Source organism: Gnatocerus cornutus, chromosome 6, assembly GCF_029298725.1.
Source record: "Gnatocerus cornutus isolate USDA-ARS CGAHR chromosome 6, icGnaCorn1.1, whole genome shotgun sequence".
Taxonomy (NCBI): domain Eukaryota; kingdom Metazoa; phylum Arthropoda; class Insecta; order Coleoptera; family Tenebrionidae; genus Gnatocerus; species Gnatocerus cornutus.
This window is the reverse complement of record NC_142238.1, coordinates 12,741,012-12,756,149: the sequence shown is the minus strand read 5'-3', so window position 1 is coordinate 12,756,149 and position 15,138 is coordinate 12,741,012. Positions and strand designations below refer to the sequence as shown.

Genomic DNA, 15,138 nt, shown 5'->3' with positions numbered 1-15,138 from the left:
CTTTTTCTACAAAATCACCTCAAAAATTTAAGAAGTGGAGAATCTTCCAGCCTTCAAGACATAAATACCGCTTCAACCTTTGCTCTCAATTACGTAAATTTCGCCCTTGTCCTTGATCCAAACCATCAATTTCCCTAGTTAACTTTTCCGCCAGCACTGGCCAAGTCCTTCATTCGAAGAAAATCGTTCAATATTTGTTTAACTGAGAAAACATAATTCCTTAAGGAAAAATGATCGTGGTCAGTCCTGCAGCAATCCGCCACCCTGAAATATCCCTCGCTAACGATTTCCAAACACTACAAATTGCATTTCCAAATAATGCTTAATAATCTTTTTATAATGAAACGTAATCAATGTGAATCAATTAATTGATACGTCAAACGTGAAGAGTGATTGGAAAGTCATGTGTGATTCAGTGGACTTCGACAAAGCGTTGGATTTGACAGGTATTTTTAATACGACGAGTGCCTCAAATTTGATTTTGTATTTCAGGTTACGGTAGATTCCACTACGAGGCTTTCACGGCTTGTGCAATTTGCATAATCTCCGTTGGATTCCAAAATGGTTTGGCTGCCTACATTTTTCCAGCAGCTCAGTGCGAACTTCAACTGACTTCATTTCAACTGAGTCTTTTAAACGTTTGTTTTTTGCTCGGAGGTGTTGCTAGCAGTTTTCTATGGGGGATTTTAGCAGACTTCAAAGGGCGGCGAAAAATCCTAGTTGTCGCTCATTTATCAAACGCTGCCGTTACAATAATCTGCATGATCAACCAATCAGTTTTTAGCATAGTAGCATGTCGATTTCTCAACGGGTTTCTTATTGGAGGTCCAGGCAGCATTGTTTTTTCCTACTTGGCGGAATTTCAACCCGTTAAACATCGGTCTTCCGTTATTTGCTACTCGGGGATTTTTTTCACTCTTGCCTGGCTTCTTTTGCCTCTTCTGGCTTGGTTCATCTTACCACTCCCTGTATCCATCTCTCTAGGATCATACTTTGTTATAACATCCTGGAGATTATTCATGATAATCCTAGTCCTGCCTGAGATTATCGCAGGATTGTGGTTCTTCCGCTTGCCTGAAACCCCAAAATTTTTCCTCGCAAGAGGTGACTCTCGAAAATCTCTCCTCGTTCTACGTCTAATGTTCTCAATGAACACAGGACAAAACTCGAAAGACTTTCCAGTGAAAAATCTCTTAAATCGTACGAAAGTTTACGTCCCCAATAGCTTACAATGTCGCGGAAAAACCATGAAAAATCTGCAAGAAATGTGTGAACTGTTCAAAAGTCTGTTTCGAAGCTCCTTACTTATACCAACTTTACTTTCAATCGCCATCATGTTTACTAATATGTTTGGGTGAGTCGACACTTTGATTTAAAAAAAATGTTTTTACTCGTTTCATGTAATTCAATATTGAAACAAGAGTATTTTAGATGGGAAATTTTACGGTGGTTTAAGGTATTAAAAAAAATGTTAAAAAACACTGATTACGGTGTTTTGGTGAAACGTCAGAAAAATAATCCCATGCGTCTGTAGCGTGAACTTTTTTTGTTAGTAAAATCACGAAACAAGTGAAGGGGTGAGTGTTTTATTTTTGATGTCAAAAAATTCCAGAATGCTAATGAGAGCGTGAAATTAACATATTATGCAATTTTATGTCGCGTCGTAGCAATTTTTGCTGATCGATAATATTTTATGTGTCATTAAAAATGTATTGAATATTCTAGAGCGTAAATTGTTCATTGTTTCAATGGGAGATAATTGTGGAACTCGTGTTGTCGTGGTCGTTAATTTTTAATCGAGAAAAGAGTTTTAAACTGCAGATAAAAGGGACATGTTTAAATTAAAGAAATATATGTTATTGCTGCAAATATTAATATTATTGACCACAATATACATTTGTTAAGTTGTGATAATTATTAAGTAATGTTTACTTATTTACTAAGTTTTGAATAAATTATTTAAGTAAATTTAAAACGATAATATTTGATTTGTCTCTGAATTATACTAAATTAGAAAATTAGCAGGACGAATAATTTTTATTAAAACTCTTTTTTGGCAATGAATTTTAGGAAATTTATTGTTTTTTGTAGGTTAAATAGAATTTTATTGGAAACGCTCATCTTAAAGACCAACTGAACATTTCAGCATTTTTTTAACAAAACTCAATTAAAATTCAGTTTTTCTTACATAGCAATAAAATTTCCCGAGATTACTATCCTTGGCTTCCTTTTTAATTGTGTCAAACTACAAAATAACTAGACAAAAACAAGAAATTATAGAACAAAAAAAGGAAAAAAATATCTACACTTTAATTTTAACGCTACATTTGAGGTTCCTAATTAAATTATCTATTAACTTACTGATTATTATTATATATAACATAATATATATTAACTGTACCCTAAGTATCAAGATATTATACAACAAATAAAATTTATTGTATTTTAGAACCAACATTTTATATATTTTTTATTATATCTATAACTCTGATAGTTTTACTTCTAGATCAATGTAAATCAAAGAATTTGGTGGCAACGTCAAAAAATCCTTAAGTATTGAAAACATAAAAATTACACTCAGATGACATTTAAGTAGATTTTAAACTGTACAAAGTCGAATAAAATTTATATAGGAAGACTTTGATAACATTTTTGAAAATGAAGTTTGAATGCACAAAATTTATCTTCCCTGGCGTGTCCCCCACATATATTCTAAAATTGATACTTAAAAAATTTGAAGTAAAAGAATTTATACTTTTTAATTAGTTATTTTAATATTTGTTTTCTAATTTATGTCGAAATTTCTCTCTCCTATTTCCCTGGAAGGAAATCTCAAAAACTCGTAATCAGAAAAATGCTGGTGCCGACGTCGTATTTTGAAAATTACGGTTTTGGGAGCGGTTTAAAAATTGAAATTTAATAATTCTGCTCCTCATATTTGTATTTTTTAACCGATTTCGCTCGTTTTTGGGCTTTTTAAGGATAACATTCTCTAGATCTCATTTTGATGAAATTTTGCCTTTCTGTCATAGAGATCATATTAAAAATTCAAATTTCACCAGTAATCAGTATTTATTCTAATAAAGCAATAAGATAAAAAAAATCAATTTGAGTAAGAGAGTATAGGAGTAGGTATAACTTCTAAAATTTAACAAAAAAAAATTTAATTAAAACTATATTATGTATGCAGTACTAGCAACTATTAACTGAAATTCCATATTTATTATATGAATACAGTGACCTTTAGCTATAGATATAGCAAAAGCATTTTATAAATTTTATCTCTACTTTATAAAAAAAAAAAAGAAATTGTCTAATCAAAATTAATTTTTGGCACTTCGACCCCTTTAGGAGTTATACTCTTCAATTTTAGTTAAAGTATATAATTTTGGAGGTCTCTGCTAATAAAATGTAGATGGATTATTTTTTTTATGTTTGTTAACTACACGAAATTTTATTAAAACAATCACAGTTTCTGATATAATATTTCGCATCCATCTAAATTGAATTAAAATTCACAGAAATGCTGCGTCAATAATACCTCGTAATTATGTGAGTATGAAAACATTTTTATCAACAAAAGAACGTATATTTTCGTGGAATTTAATTAATCTCATTGTAATAGGTCAAGTCCTCAATGAGAGACTCGCGGGGGTCAAAAATAGAAGTTGTTACTTTGGGATTTTGAAAATATAATTTGTATCTACAGTGCCTTCCCAAAGTAATCAATTACTTAAAAAAACATTAGAAACTGTATCCTAAAACGCTTTTTAATTTCCGTTTTTATCTAATTTCGATGTTTTGGTTCTGTTCCACATTACAGAAACAGGAAACAAAGCGCAATATCTATTTAAGACTGATTAATGTATATAAGCAAAAGCATTTACATAAGTGACTCGTTTTAATTGGAATCATTTAAATTAAACTGGCTCCTCGCAAGACAAATTTGTCCAGCATTAGTCTTTGCAAATATTTAAGTTTCAGTAAGTCAAAAGTAAACTCACTTTTCAAGATTCTAAAATGGTTCGCTACACGACAATGTGGCTAATTCGCACACTTTTTACCGCCCTTTGTTGTACGTCTATGGAAGTCGCGGAAAATTTAGGAAATGCATTGTTCTGTCTTTAATCGTTAGATTTTCTTTGTTTTCTTGTAGACATAGTTCGGTTAATACCGTCACAAATCACGCAAAAAAAACGTAAAACAAACGTGAACCTAAAAATAATTAAATAAATATGATTTCAGTGTGTTTGGTCTTGGCTGGTGGCTTCCCGAGCTATTCGTCCGATTTGACCGCTTCCAAGAGTTACATCCCAACAAAACCGTAACAGTGCAAGAACTGGCGCTTTTGAACAATGACGAAATTGATTGCAAACCGTCTTTTGACCCTCCAGTTATCCAGAGTACCATCATCATGGGTGTGGCGTCTCTTATATCAAACGCTTTGTCTGGATGGCTCGCTGCTAGGATCTCTTTGAAAGTTATTCTATGCACCAGCATGCTCCTAGGAGGTTTTAGTGCAATTTTGATCTATTGGTTACAAAACTCGTGGCAGAATTTAGTTGTGGCTTCGATTTTTCAATCGAGTATGGTAACAGCGAACATGACCATTGGAGGAGTTGTAGTTGGATTGTTTCCAACAAGTGTTGGTGCTTTAGCTCTGTGTTTGACCATGTGTGCTGGGAGAATTGGAGCTATTGCTAGTAATGTTTTATTTGGGTTGTTAATGGACCGACATTGCGAAATTCCGATTTTTGTGGTTGCCGGGGGAGTTTTAGTTGGAGGAGGAATCTGTTTTCTTCTCCCGAGGCAAAGCTGCGACGAAGAGTTACCAAAGAAGCTGGAGATAGCCACCATGACTAACCCCGAAACCAAATTATAGCTCTCATTTTCAATGCTGTGCTTGTTTATTAGTGATTATGATGTGATTGATGCTTGTATGAATAAAATAGGAAGTCACCAAAGATACCGAATTTAGACTACCTTCTTACTTACGTGCTGCTGGTTAATAAAATTCTTGAATTTCTACCTACCATTAAGTGCCAAGCAAGTAACGAAAACCATTTTCTAACAACACCACTGAACTGAACTTTTCTATAGAATCGAACATTCTGATTATTCGTCAAAGTGATTAATAAACGATGTGAACGGAGTAATGAACAAGGAATTTTCCTAGTTCAATTTAGTGGGAAGTTTAACACTTTTAATTTAAAAATTCACGCTAATTTGGAATTCAAGCCATGCATGAAGATAATGGTATTACTCAGCCTAGCGATAATTAACTCTAATTCTCATCGGACTTTTTTACAATCCATACAAGACTATTCAATAAAAAATTAATCGCCAACTTTGATACTTTCTCTAAATGAAATTACCTTTTAATCGATTCAAACAAATGTGGTTTTAATGTGCTACTAAAAACTTTCGAATTACGTACTTCCAATAAATTTTTATGTGCTTCATTATCACGTGCAGAGGTAGAAATAACACACCTACTGCTGAAGTCCTATTTATACAGCAGATGGCGAATGTTATGAAGGGGTAGATAACAAAATATTGATTTTGTGAGTGCTCTGTAAAAATCGCTTGTTGTTTCTGTATTCCTGATGCATGTTTTACCCGGCGTCGTGACGCTCCGGCGACGGCGCTTCCGGAACTGACAAGTTTGATAAAGTTCACAGAAAAATGTTAATTAATTGGGTCTGTTTTACTAATTGGCGTGGTAATTAAAAGTGGCAGCACACAGGCGATTGTAGTCATAACATGAACATTGTAGACAATAATTTGCTAATTAAGGAAATTATTTATTTTTAGAGATGTTGAAATAGTTACATGTTGTATATTTAATTCAATTTTATGATTTATTTGTTTGCTACTGTTTTTATTCATTAACAGTGTTTGGAATGTTATAACAATAATTGTTTTATTAATTTATTTACGTTTCAGTTTAATTTCTTAGGTTTAAAATGCACAATAATGAAAATAAATTGAAATGTATTTCTGGGTAAATGAAAACAAAAAAAAATAAAAATTGCAGTGCTGTAGTGCTATCTCATTTTGTGAAGATTTTGGAGTTGATTCGTCCTTTTGGTTGTCTCAAAAATCTATTTTAGATTCGACTCAATTTCTGACTTCTTTATATTTTCTTTTAACATTGTTTAGATTTTTGTATTATTGGCGACACCGAAATGTGAACGATTTTTTCGTTGTCAGGGATTTTTCTCTTATTTTCCATAATGTAAATCAGGCTTTGAGCAGTGGCGTTCTTTTTGATTTTTCTTTAAACATTTTATCTTAGCTATAGAACATTTGCTAATCAGCGGCAACTGCTCTTAGCAAAATGTTTTCTTCTAATTTTGCAATGGCTCTTGCTTTTTCGATTATAGTTAAATGTCTTATTAGGCAATTTAATAATCCACTGTCATTGATTGTCATAAATGACAATTAGAAGTACGCCTATGATTTAAAGTGAAATTCACGCTAGACAATTTTGCCGTACACAATTCTTTCAATTTTTTTTATACAGTGAAACCTGTGTAAAACGGAAGCTATAAAAGCAGGAAACCTGTTCATTACGGAAAATATTGCCGGAACCTGTTCAACGCGTACACGGAAGCCAAAAAACGGACCATCTGATTTTTAAAACGAGATTTTTTTATTTGCTGCTTCAAATTTTCTTAGAAACAATTAGATATTCTTCGAAAAAATGTCATCTGCGGACTGTTTGCCCCATATTGTATTTCACCTAATATTTTACGTATTTTTTATTATGGATAATTTAGATATCGAGAACTCACAGACAATGGACGGATGGGGGAAAATCACATTTTCCAAAAAAATAAAGACTTAAACCGAGTTCAAAAATGTGATAATTTAAGTGTTAAACAATTAAAACTGTCTGTTAAAAAATAAAAATCGAATTAACGAAAAATTGGTTAATGGATAGAAAATCCAAGTAGTAAACGGGCAATTCGTGTTACCAAGAACAAAGAAGTAAAGAAACTAGTGTATAAGTATCAGGTTTACTTTTACGATCGCAAGCTAAATTTATCGCCGAACGTATTGAAATTTGAAAAAAACTTGAACTGGAAATTTTTCGCGGAAGACATATCATTCCTTTTAATAAAAGTGTGTGGAGAAGCCAACAAATAATTAGCAACTGATATTAGAATTAAAAAATAAAATGGCATAAAAAGTTGCCTAAAACGGAAAACTGTCTAAAACAGAAACATCGGACGGTCTTTAGCGATTCCGTTTTATACAGGTTTGACTGTATTATTTTTTTAACATAGTTTTTGATTTTTGAGTGAGTATAATGTGTTGCCTACTTTCGGGCGCTTGACCGTTTTCCACCTGTTAAACCAGCACTTGAAATGCTTATCACATTTTCATTAAATATCTTTCTGCCTTAGTTAGCCACCTGCAAAAACACTATTGAATTATAACTCGGAAAATTCCAAACTTCTGATTCATATCACCCCTATAAAGAATGAAACATTCTGTAAAATAACTGCAAAGCACCGGCTTGTGCATGTTTGCTTCCTCCTTGTTTACCCAGTTCGATGACGTATACCGGATGAATTATAATCGGAAGATAAGATTTTCTAATAAAAGAACATTATACGAGCACAAAGAAACATGGATAAACCAAGAATTCTAATACTGGGAGGTAAAAACATTTTAATTACATTCAAATCTTACATAACCTCTAATCATGTTTTTTTACAGGCTGTGGCTTTATAGGACGAAATTTAGTTGCTTTTTTGGCATCAAACGAATTCGCTAGTGCAATAAGAGTAGTTGATAAAGTTCCTCCACAAGTGGCTTGGCTAAATGAGCAATGCCAGAAGTACTTCCAAAACCCAATTGTAGAATTCAAAAGTGCTAATCTCATAAACGCAGGTGAGTCCCCTTGTTGTCAACCCTTAATTTTTCATCCCCTAACCTTACAGAGTCATGCAAAAATGCGTTCAGTTCCTCAGAACAATGGGACTATGTTATTAATTGTGCAGGGGAAACAAAGCTGGGACAAACTGATCCAGTTTATGAGGAAGGGATCCTGAAATTGAGTCTCAACTGTGCAAAACAAGCCGCTTTAAACAACGTTAAACATTACATTGAACTGTCTTCTGGCAAGATGAGTTCTGCTGAAAAAGTGCCTCATAAAGAAAACGGACCCATTGAGCCGTGGTCGTTTATCGGCAAGTGGAAATACCAGGTCAATATCTTTGTCAATGTGCTTGTAACAAAACGTCAAAGTCTCTCATATCTGAGGTTAAGATACCTGTCATGTCAGTCATAAAATCAGTGATTTAAGTCGTACCACCCTAAAAACGGACGGCGGGAAATTTGATTTAGTGTATTTTTTCCAGGTCGAGCAACAAATCCGCGACATCCCGAACTTGAAATACACCATTTTAAGACTCGCCACTGTGTACGGCCCTGGAGACCGATCTGGGCTCACCCCTCGTGTTATCGTAGCCTCAATTTACAAGCATTTAGGAGAAACTATGAAGTTACTCTGGAATGCTGATCTAAAAATCAATACAGTTCACGTTGTTGATGTTTGTCGCGCGATTTGGTTTGTCTGTAACCGAGACGATAGTCTGGGACAGGTATTTGGAAGTCTCCCAATTATCTTGTTCTAACACCTAATTTTAAGGTTTACAATGTTGTTGATGAGGCTGACTCTACTCAAGGCTCAATCTGCAACGTTTTGTGTGAGATTTTCGATACCAAAGCTGAGTTTTGTGGTAACATAATTTCATCAGTTCTGGATCTTGAAAGTGCGGCTGATGATGCGAATGATAAGCATTTAGTGCCTTGGGCTGAAGTTTGTAGGAAGGATAATATTCAGAATACACCGCTGACGCCGCATATGGACCCGGAACTTCTCTTGCATAAGCATTTGAGGCTTGATGGTATGAAGTTGAAAGAATTGGGGTTCACTGTGAGTGTCCCCTCACCAACGGTGGAGAATATTAATGAAGTGATCAATGATTATGTTAAGATGGAGGTTTTTCCACTTTCTTTATCTCCATGATATGGTACTTAAGCTGCACTTAATTTTTTATACGTTTTGCTTTATTGCGTTTGGCTGTAAGTTTAACTTGCATTCCTTCAAGTTGTGATTTTTATGATTCTAGTTGAGACCAGGACTGAAAATTGTCAATTAAAATTGCTCAATTTAGTTATAACTGAACTCGTAAACATGTGGTATTGTTGGTAGTAACTAGTGAAATTTATAAAAATTGCATTTGCTTACTCGTTGGTTTTACTTCCACGGGGAATCAAATACTCCTTGGGCAAAATATTTTATGAAAATCGATAAACTTTACATAATAATAAAATTATTGTTTTCGAAGTAGCAGTCGTTAGCTCAGTACGAATTTACAAAAATTACTTTGGCGGTCAAGAATTGAGAGACGTGATGACAATGTTAAGCTTCAGTTGGTTTCTGTCGGGTCCAATCAAATAGGGGCTCTCATGAGCGTGAGTTGAAGCGCTTGGATTCAGTTCCGCGAAAGGTATCAAATTATCGATATTCATAACTTTATCCTCGTTCGTAAAATGGTGGATTTTCTCCTTAACTTCCATGACATGCTCCACACCTCCTTGTATCCCATAAATGAGAACGGCGACTTTAACTTTGATTTTCGTCTCCAAGACTTCTCGGGACGTTAACGACAGTCTTACTGTCGGAATGATTTCTTCGGGGACTTCTAAAGTCCCCTGCCAGACAATCAAGTAACACTTTTTAAACCAGACTCCTTTTGGATATAGGTCAACTACCCAGTCGTTGATTTTATCAGATTCGCAATCTGCCGCTGACATGTGTGATGAGAAGACAAAAGTACTTGTGTGGTAACTGGGGAGACCATTGAAGTTCTCAATGACTAAAACCGCGCTATAAATATCGGACGTGTAGAGGCGAGGAGTAAACAATAACTTCCCCTCTTCTGTACTGCTGATTTTTTCAATTTGATCTGTTTGACCGGAATGGTAGGTCATACCTATCGCCATTCGGTCGACGAAGAATTCTTTGTGTTGTTTGATTAATGGGGATAAAAGTAAATCTGCCAATTCTCTTGGTGTCATCATAGGAAATCTAATATAAACCATTACATTTTTCACGAGAATTCTCATGTTCTCTTCTAGCTCTCTCGGTGGAACTTCGCTACTCGTAAATCTAATTTTTTGTAAATCTAACCATCGCACGACGCAGTTATAAAGAACCATTTCATTGTAAACTATCACATCATTCTCTTGGAGAAGGCGGGTAAGCATGTCAGAGTCTATGTTGCTGAAATCTGGAGTATTAGCTATTGATTCCAGGTTCCATTTGATGTAATTTTGGCATTTTTCAGCTACTTCTAAATGACCACATGGAATGGAGTATTGCAGCCATAAAAATAACTGATTGTGTGAAGCAGCATGAGGAACATGTTTGCACATGTATTGAACACACAGTCTTGATAACCCCTGGAAACGATATTTTTAGATTTGATAACACTGAAGACATAACTTTACCTTGACTATATATTTATCAGCAAGAGCTAAGATTGGCATCACATTGGTGTGTGTGATCAGAATTTTTCCAGTGTAAAAATACTCTAAGAATAAATGGAACACTTTTTCACACTCTGGGAGTAACTCCTGCAGCTCTACTTTACTCTCATGCCACTCGCACCACTCAGGTTTCATTAACATTGCCTGCAATTGTATCTTTAAAACAAATTATGAATGTTAAGAGACCAACCTGGAACACATCACTAAAAGCACACAGAATAAGCCGGTGAGCGTGGTGCTCCCTGTTTCCTACCAACAGAGACACATCGCACATTTGCCTTTCCACATAAAGATTCCTTAAGATATTCAAGACGTTTTCAGAGTTGTCCACCTAAAACAGTAGTTAAAACACAAAAAACCTTCTAGGCCACAGTACCATAATCTGGCAAGAGTTGTCGTTTAATTGAGGCGAACATTTTCGTCTGCTCTTCAACGAGGGCTCCCCAAATTCAGCTTGACGCTCCATATGGACTTAAATCAATTTTCCATCTTCCCAAAACCGTGGTGACAGTGGAACCAATCGATCAGTTTTTAGAGAGCCGTTATAAAGTTCGACGTCACTTGAGTTTAAACAGTGATTGAAACTTGTTATTTACATTTTATTTCGAATTTTTTGGTTATGTTCCCTGTCATCAAGACATCAGAAATGTCAGTCTGACGTTTTTATTGAGACGACATCTCTCGGTCGGCGCTTGAACGTTTTAATTACAGGTTCCTAACACGTGCACAATTTAATTAAAATTTGGATTAATTAAAATGCGAATTAAATTTAGACAATATTTATATGTTACACATTTCTGATACAATAAACATAATTGAAATGGTGACTTCATAAACAAATTTTTATTTGCAAAAAAGATTTTTATTATTATTATTATTATCCGAAAACATAAAAATTCAGTTTGAGGTTGCGTTTTACAATTAATGAACTGATGAGAATACATTTTTTAAATATATTGACGTATTAATAAGGCGTTTTCCCGGCGCATCCACCAAAATCCACGATTTTGTAAAGAGAGATAATTTCTAATCTTTGATCTACAAAATTTCAATGAAATTAAACGGCGGGAGCTACTCGTAATTCGGTTGAGATAAAACTAAAAGTTTACACGCGTTTTAAAATTTCAACATGAATTGATAGGCTTTATTTACCTACTATAAAATTGTTAGTATTTTGTATGTTGCCTTAAAAGAACTTTCTAAAAAAGATTCAAATTGTATCTTTTTATAAACAAGAGCACCTAATTTTACTTTAACGCGTCGCTGACGTCAAAGTTTTGTCATAAAGCAACTCCTCTTGCATTAAAGATTGTACGAATATAAAGATGTAAATTATTCATAATTTTTCTATATTTTTCAAATTAAATTTTTAACGGGAGTAGATTTATGTGGAGGAAGTACATCAGGCAGTGCCTCATAAAATTTCATTTTTCTTTTTTAAGGTGGAAGCAATTATTTTTGTTGTACATTTGCTTTATACAAGGACACTTTATGTTTGTGATATAAAATGTGTTCTCCGAAATTTCTTTGTTGCTTTGAGACTCAGTATTTTCCAATAAAGAAAAATGTGTATTTTTCTGTGTCAGCATTCTTATTTTCGCCTTAATCTTTTCCATCTTCGATGCATGTAAATGGAGAAAGTTTTTTGCCCATATGTCTAAAAATCGAATTTAATTGAACACGACTTCAAAGTATTCGAATCCATTTTCGATTGTCCTTGAAATACGTTTCCGGAATAATAAAATCAAGACGATGTTTAGTTATAAGAGAGTTTATTTTTCTTATTTTATGCAGTCGGCACAATTCGATATTACAGGATGCCTCAAGACACAGTTTAAAGAGGGATTTGTGCATTTCCTTTAATGAATTTCAATAAGATTTCGGATTCTCTATTACCTATCCTAAATCCCTGCGGCGTTTTATTTTATTAGCATTTTATATCGTGCTACTATACTTTCATGGAATATATTATGTAAGAGAAATTAGATATTTTTTGTTTTACGAATAGAGCCTATCCATGTTAAATTTAAGTGATTTTATTCGGAGTTTTGCTTGAATTAGTATGCATCGATATCATTTTGAAAAGTGCAGGTTCATGTAATTCTACAGTGTTCTGAAATCCGAACTAGATACATCCAAGTGTGATCATTAAGAATGTTTCTAAGATCAGTTTACAGATATAACAACACTGAAGTCAAAGAAACATCCAGTACGAAATGCGATTCTCAAATTAAAGATTTTTATTCAAAATTCGTTTGCTGCAGTCGTAGAATAAAATCTTCAACATTGAAAGGATGAAATTATGGCCGACGGCGCATCCATCATTTAAATTCTACACTTCCAGAATCTAAAATGAATATTCTGTGTTTACAATTACGGAAATATTTTAATAACATCATGTAAATACTAGTGTTAAAGGAAACTTTGTTATGTTAGCTAGTTTTTTTTTGTATGCATAAATGTACATACAGTTTCATTAAAATTGTACTTTTACTACTGTTATTGTAAATTATAGATAAACCACTCATGTTTTATGGAATCGGAATAAAAACACTCGAGGATTATTAACATGTAATTATAAACTTTTAGCATATTAAATTATTGTTACATTCGTTCAACCAAAAGGATTGAAACCCTAAAGGGTACAGAAATGTCATTTCATTATCTATATTACTATTAAATATTTTAATTTTGATAACAGGGCTGTCATATTCTATTTAAATTTAGTAATGAAAATTCCGAAGAGGTGCACTTTGACCAAATTTTGATCATTGTGTTGAAATTGTATTTATTTTTATCATTTATTATTATTTATTCTAAAATAAATATTATTATTTATTCTAAAATAATAATTATTATTTATTCTAAAATAATAATATACAAAGTTTTAGTTTAAATAGAACGTTTTTTTTAACAGAAATTTAAAACATTTTATTTTTTAAACAATAAAATATGTGAATAAAACTTCGAGATTGTAAGAACTGAAATGAAAGCCTAAAGTGATACACCCCAGTTTACGTGCTTTATTTAATTTTGTATGACCTCTAAATGTTCTTTTAATTTCTTTGCTCGAAGAAAATTGGCTGTTTTCAAGTTAATTTGTATCTAGGAAATCGATTCCCGGCATTTAATTGCTAATCAGAATTATTACATTTAAAGGTCGAAATTTTTACAATAATGAATTCCTTCAGCTTTGCTTGGATTTAAGATCGATATATTCCTTGGGGAACTTCTAACTTATTATTTTTGAATCAAACCATTTTTTTACATATTATATTAACACATGTAACGGTGGTTCTTTAAATAAATTGTTATTATAACTTTTTATTTATACAATATTTGATGAAATTTGGAAAAGTTACTTTAAATAAATGCAAAATACCAAAAAGTAGTGGAGGTAAATTTTGGTAATTTTTAATTTCAACACTTTAAAAAAGTTTTTTAACCTGTCTAAAAATTGTGTAAATGTAATAAAAACAGCGATAAAAACAAAATATTATTTCAGATTCTACAGCTTCGTCAATTCAAATTTTTTATCGTTAAAATTAAAAATGATTTTTTGCGAGGCCGCAAGTGTTGCCGAACCAGAAACAAAAAAATGTTACTCCTAATAAAAACGTCGCTCTGCTAATTTATTATGTTTCCATTGAAATTTTTTATTTACAATGTTAGTGTTTTTTCTAAACTGTTTACCGTTTTGCTCACTAAAAAACCTGTAAATATTAGGTATTACATGAACATGACTTAGTTGTAGAAAAACGTTCTCAAAACTGTACTCAACTAAATCAAAGTTTCCATTAATCTGACGCAATGAATTATCACCTTACTCCGCTTATCACCGTGCTCACTCTCTGTAAAATTCAATTATCAAAAAACATATGCTTTATTTATTAATATCCGACAAACAATATTTGTTGAAAACTTGGGTCTATATGTTCCTGATATATTTTTTCATGTACAACACATTCACGTATCGATAATCTTAAAAGAAGGACAAATTCTGTGTTAACAACACCCTTTTGGCGTTCCTTCAACACTATGACGACAAAAATCTGATTGGTGCTCAAAAGAAAACAGTACATCTGCTTATTAACAAACTTTTAATTAAACGCCGCAGGTGGAAGAGGAAATTTCTTCAAATTTTATTTACATTTCATTCCAAGACGGTGTGAAAATCTGTTATAATTAAGTGTATCTAAGCTTTACCACAACAAGAAAGAGCGAAAACGCGTCATCTTAACTTATTTGTTTAATGAACGCTGTAAATCCTGTCTTACCTAATTTACGTACATTTGAAAAGTGAACTTTTTAGAATCAAATGAAGCAGGTCTTCTTTTTGTTTAGACACGATAAAGTTGAAATGCAGACTATAATAGGAGGAGACGCCGCATAGTGTTTCTATTGTGCATTTTCAGCAAAGACAGTGCGGTGTAAGTGGTAGTTTTGTTATCTGTTAATTTAAAGGATGCAGCTGAATCGTTTCTACCAACGTAAAAAATGAGACAAATTCCTTTTTTCTACAATAAAACGTTTTATGTTAGCTGCAGTGGTAATATTTTACCACATTCT

At 33.0% G+C, this 15,138-nt stretch overlaps 3 protein-coding genes across 3 annotated transcripts; 2 read left to right on the top strand and 1 right to left on the bottom strand.

The window, feature by feature from the left end:
- Nucleotides 1-403: 403 nt before the first annotated feature.
- Nucleotides 404-4,894, top strand: LOC148173083 (synaptic vesicle glycoprotein 2B-like). The gene is made up of 3 exons (XM_088038678.1): nt 404-446; nt 493-1,354; nt 4,246-4,894. The coding sequence occupies exons 1-3, from the start codon at nt 404-406 to the stop codon at nt 4,880-4,882; spliced, it is 1,542 nt and encodes a 513-aa protein (XP_087894804.1). The 3' UTR covers nt 4,883-4,894.
- A 2,430-nt stretch (nt 4,895-7,324) lies between these two features.
- Nucleotides 7,325-9,264, top strand: LOC148173082 (uncharacterized). The gene is made up of 5 exons (XM_088038681.1): nt 7,325-7,669; nt 7,729-7,902; nt 7,953-8,218; nt 8,373-8,615; nt 8,663-9,264. The coding sequence occupies exons 1-5, from the start codon at nt 7,639-7,641 to the stop codon at nt 9,041-9,043; spliced, it is 1,095 nt and encodes a 364-aa protein (XP_087894807.1). The 5' UTR covers nt 7,325-7,638; the 3' UTR covers nt 9,044-9,264.
- A 37-nt stretch (nt 9,265-9,301) lies between these two features.
- Nucleotides 9,302-11,234, bottom strand: Tango10 (transport and golgi organization 10). The gene is made up of 4 exons (XM_088038680.1): nt 10,946-11,234; nt 10,760-10,900; nt 10,531-10,713; nt 9,302-10,482 (listed from the first exon to the last, which is right to left on the bottom strand). The coding sequence occupies exons 1-4, from the start codon at nt 11,033-11,035 to the stop codon at nt 9,412-9,414; spliced, it is 1,485 nt and encodes a 494-aa protein (XP_087894806.1). The 5' UTR covers nt 11,036-11,234; the 3' UTR covers nt 9,302-9,411.
- Nucleotides 11,235-15,138: the final 3,904 nt, after the last annotated feature.

Excerpts from the sequence above, each read along its gene's own strand:
- LOC148173083 (XM_088038678.1), top strand. The coding sequence starts at position 404 with ATGTGTGATTCAGTGGACTTCGACAAAGCGTTGGATTTGACAG. Across the intron at positions 447-492 it reads CAAAGCGTTGGATTTGACAG|GTTACGGTAGATTCCACTAC; the intron begins GTATTTTTAATA and ends TTTGTATTTCAG. Across the intron at positions 1,355-4,245 it reads ATGTTTACTAATATGTTTGG|TGTGTTTGGTCTTGGCTGGT; the intron begins GTGAGTCGACAC and ends ATATGATTTCAG.
- LOC148173082 (XM_088038681.1), top strand. The coding sequence starts at position 7,639 with ATGGATAAACCAAGAATTCTAATACTGGGAG. Across the intron at positions 7,903-7,952 it reads TGCTAATCTCATAAACGCAG|AGTCATGCAAAAATGCGTTC; the intron begins GTGAGTCCCCTT and ends CTAACCTTACAG. Across the intron at positions 8,616-8,662 it reads GAGACGATAGTCTGGGACAG|GTTTACAATGTTGTTGATGA; the intron begins GTATTTGGAAGT and ends CCTAATTTTAAG.
- Tango10 (XM_088038680.1), bottom strand. The coding sequence starts at position 11,035 with ATGGAGCGTCAAGCTGAATTTGGGGAGCCCTCGTTGAAGAGCAGACGA. Across the intron at positions 10,901-10,945 it reads ACAACTCTTGCCAGATTATG|GTGGACAACTCTGAAAACGT; the intron begins GTACTGTGGCCT and ends CTACTGTTTTAG. Across the intron at positions 10,483-10,530 it reads CTGATAAATATATAGTCAAG|GGGTTATCAAGACTGTGTGT; the intron begins GTAAAGTTATGT and ends TATCGTTTCCAG.